At 37.1% G+C, this 3,465-nt stretch overlaps 1 protein-coding gene across 1 annotated transcript; it reads left to right on the forward strand.

Annotated features, from left to right (window-relative positions):
* Positions 1 to 3,465, forward strand: PNEG_04013 (hypothetical protein; the record flags this gene model as incomplete). Its single annotated transcript, XM_019757772.1, has 1 exon — positions 1 to 3,465. A coding segment is annotated over one exon (3,465 nt), but the record flags the coding sequence as incomplete, so codon positions are not given.

A 3,465-nucleotide genomic window follows, 5' to 3' on the forward strand; every position in this document is an offset into this window, starting at 1 on the left:
GAAGTCGCCCAGAAAGAGGCGGCGATGGCACAGCCGGTTAAGAGGCAAGCAGCAGGACAAGCAGCAGGAAATGATGAGATTAAGGAGGAACAGGTTTTGGGTTTAATTGTGAAAAGTGGTTATAATGATGATAATAAATGCAAGGGAGACCTCAAACAATATTGTGAGGAATTGAAGAAAATAGATAAAAAATTAGAGAATGTGGATGACAAAGTTAAGGGACTTTGTGAAAATAAAGACAAAAAATGTGGAGATCTGAAAGATAAAGTTAGTAAAGAATTGACTGATTTTAAAACAGAAGTTGAAAAAGCATTGAATAACCTAACAGATGAAAAATGTAGAAAATATGAAGAAAAATGTCTATTATTAGAAGAAGCAGATCCAAGTAATCTTGAAGAGAAGTGCGTTAAGTTGAGAGATAGATGTTATGGACGGAGACGTCAAGGAGTGACAAAAGAAATTCTTTTTAGAGCTCTTGAAGGGAAGGTTAATGATACAAATGAATGTAAAGAAAAAATGAAAGGAATTTGTCAAGGATTAAGTGAATATAGTGATGAATTAATGTTTTCATGTTTTAATTCAAATAAAACGTGTGAATACCTTAAAAAGAATCATGGAGATAATTGTAAGCCTTTACAGAAGGAACTTGAAGATAAAGAATTAGTGGAAAAATGTCAAGAATATCTTGAAAAGTGTTATTTTTATGGATCAAGTTGTAGTAATTCAAAATGTAAAGAGTCTAAGGAAAAATGTGGGAAAAAAGGGATTGTATATGAAGGACCAAAATTAGATTTTAGTCCGGTTAGAGAAAAACCAAGATTTCCAGAAAAGATTGAAGTGGAAAATCTTTATAAAAAAGAAGAAGCTAAGGGAATTATTGTTGGAAAACCAAAATATAAGACGTTGCGAGATTTAGCATTATTGTTGATCAAAGGAAGGAATGGAAAAAATGAGGGAGAAAAATGCAAAGAAGCGTTAAAAGATTGTGAATCTTTTAAACACCTAGATTATGGATTAGGAGAATTATGTGGAGATAAAGATAAAGAGGATAGATGCAAAGAATTAGTAGAAGTAGAAGATAGATGTACGAATTTTAAATTAGAACTTTACCTGAAAGGATTGTCTACGGAATTTGAAAAAGATAAAGAATCAGATTATTTTTCATGGGGACAGGTATCAAAATTGGTTAGTAGGGAAGATTGTATAAAGTTTGAATCGGAATGTTTCCATTTAGAAGGTGTATGTACGAATAAAATTGGAAAAGCATGTGAAAATGTAAGAGTAGCATGCTATAAAAAGGGACAAGATAGGGTGTTGAATAGATACTTTCAAGAAGGATTGAAAGGGCTTATTGGTGATTTAGAATTGGTTACTGAGAATCTTGAAAAATGTCAAAAATCGGTAGTAGGTAATTATACAAAACTTAAGGAGGATAGAAGATACTTTACAAAGTGTCATCTACCAACTAAACTATGTTATGAACTTTTAGATGATGTAATTCTTCAATCGGAAGAATTAGAAGTAGTTTTAAATTTGAGAAGAGATTTTCCAAGAAAGGAAGATTGTGTAGAATTGAAGAAGAAGTGCAAAGATCTTGAAAGTGATTCATATTTGAATCATGAGAAATGTGATACACTGAATAGACGATGTGAATATTTAAAAGTTACAGAAGAATTGAGAAAAAGATTATTAAAAAGAGGAGATGATGCATTAAGAACTCAAGGAAATTGTACGGCAGTATTAAAGAAAGAATGTGAGGAATTATCTANAAGAGGAAAGGATGAGTTTAGTGTTTCATGTGCTTTACGAGAAGAAACATGTAGTTTTATGGTAGAACAAACAGAAAATGAGTGTCTTTTTTTAAAAAATAACATGGAAAATGGAAAAATTATAGATAAAATTGAAAAAGGAAAAGGAAATGAAACATTGGTTGAAGAACTCTGCACGTTGTTTGATCCATATTGTCATCAATATATAGAAAATTGTCCAGATAGGTTGAAAAAAGCAAACAGTGCGGGTGGAAAAGGAGTCTGTTTAGAACTGGAAGAGAAATGCAAGCCATTCTTTGAAAAGTTAAAATTGGAGAATGAGTTGACGCATGAATTGAAAGGTAGTTTAGGCAAAGATGATGAATGTAAAAAAGCATTGGGAAAGCATTGTAGTGAGCAGAAAGATCCAGCGAATCAGAAATTCAATAGTTTTTGTAATACTGATAAAGATAAGGGTGTTGAGGAAAAAGTTTGCAAAAAGTTGGTTGAAAAAGTAAAAAGAAAATGTCCAACCTTAGAAGATAAACTGGATAAAGAGAAAGATGAATTAAAGAAGAAGAAAGATGAATACGAAAAGGTGAAACAGGAATCAGAAAAATTTACGAAGGAAGCTAAGTTAGTATTATCAAAACCTGAACAAGATGGACAAGATGGCAATGCTCCTAAACCAGGGGGACCACCGGTACAGCCACCAGTACCAGGAGGAACACCAGGAGGCGTACCAGTACCAGCACCAACACTAGCACCACCAGCACCAGTACCAGGAGGAACACCAGGAAGCGTACCAGTACCAGCACCAACACTAGCACCAGGAGCACCAGGAGCACCAGGAGCACCAGGAGCACCAGGAACACCAGGAGCACCAGGAGCACCAGGAACACCAGGAGCACCAGCAGGGCCAGCAGCACCATCAACACCACCAGCACCAGCAGGGCCAGCAGGGCCAGCAGGGCCAGCAGGGCCATCAGGAGGAACACCAGGAGCACCAGCAGGGCCACCAGCACCAGGAGGATCAACACCAAGTGGAACGACAAACACGAGTAATGTTATACTTGTTCGGAGAACATTTGTAAGTGGAGAAGTATCAGAACCAGAAAAGAAGGCATTTGTTGCAACGGCGAGAGCATTGGAATTGTATTTAGAATTGAAAGAGAAATGTAAAGGTTTACAAGGAGACTGCGGGTTTAGAAAGGATTGTCCAGGGTGTGAAGCGGCCTGTAAAGAAATAGACAAGTTGTGTGAAGGAATAGAAGGATTAAAAGTTACACCGCATCATACGGTGATATCAACGGCGACACAGACAACGACGACGACAGCAACGACAACGACGACGACGACAACAACAACGACGACGACGACGACGACGACAACGACGGCAACGACGACAGAGTCGGTAGATGGAGGGAAGGTAACGGAAGAATGTACATTAGTTCAGACGACAGATACATGGGTGACGAGTACATCGTTGCATACGAGTACGTTGACAAGTACATCTACAGTGACATCAACGGTGACATTGACGTCGATGCGAAAATGCAAACCTACGAGATGTACGAGTGATTCAAGTAAAGAAACAGAAACACAAAAAGAGGAAGAGAAAGAGGAAGAAGTGAAACCGAATGAAGGAATGAAAATAAGAGTTCCGGAAATGATAAAAATCATGTTGTTGGGAGTGATTGTTATGGGAATGTTGTAA

The sequence above is a fragment of the Pneumocystis murina genome (assembly GCF_000349005.2).
Source record: "Pneumocystis murina B123 chromosome Unknown supercont1.19, whole genome shotgun sequence".
Taxonomy (NCBI): Eukaryota; Fungi; Ascomycota; class Pneumocystomycetes; order Pneumocystales; family Pneumocystaceae; genus Pneumocystis; species Pneumocystis murina.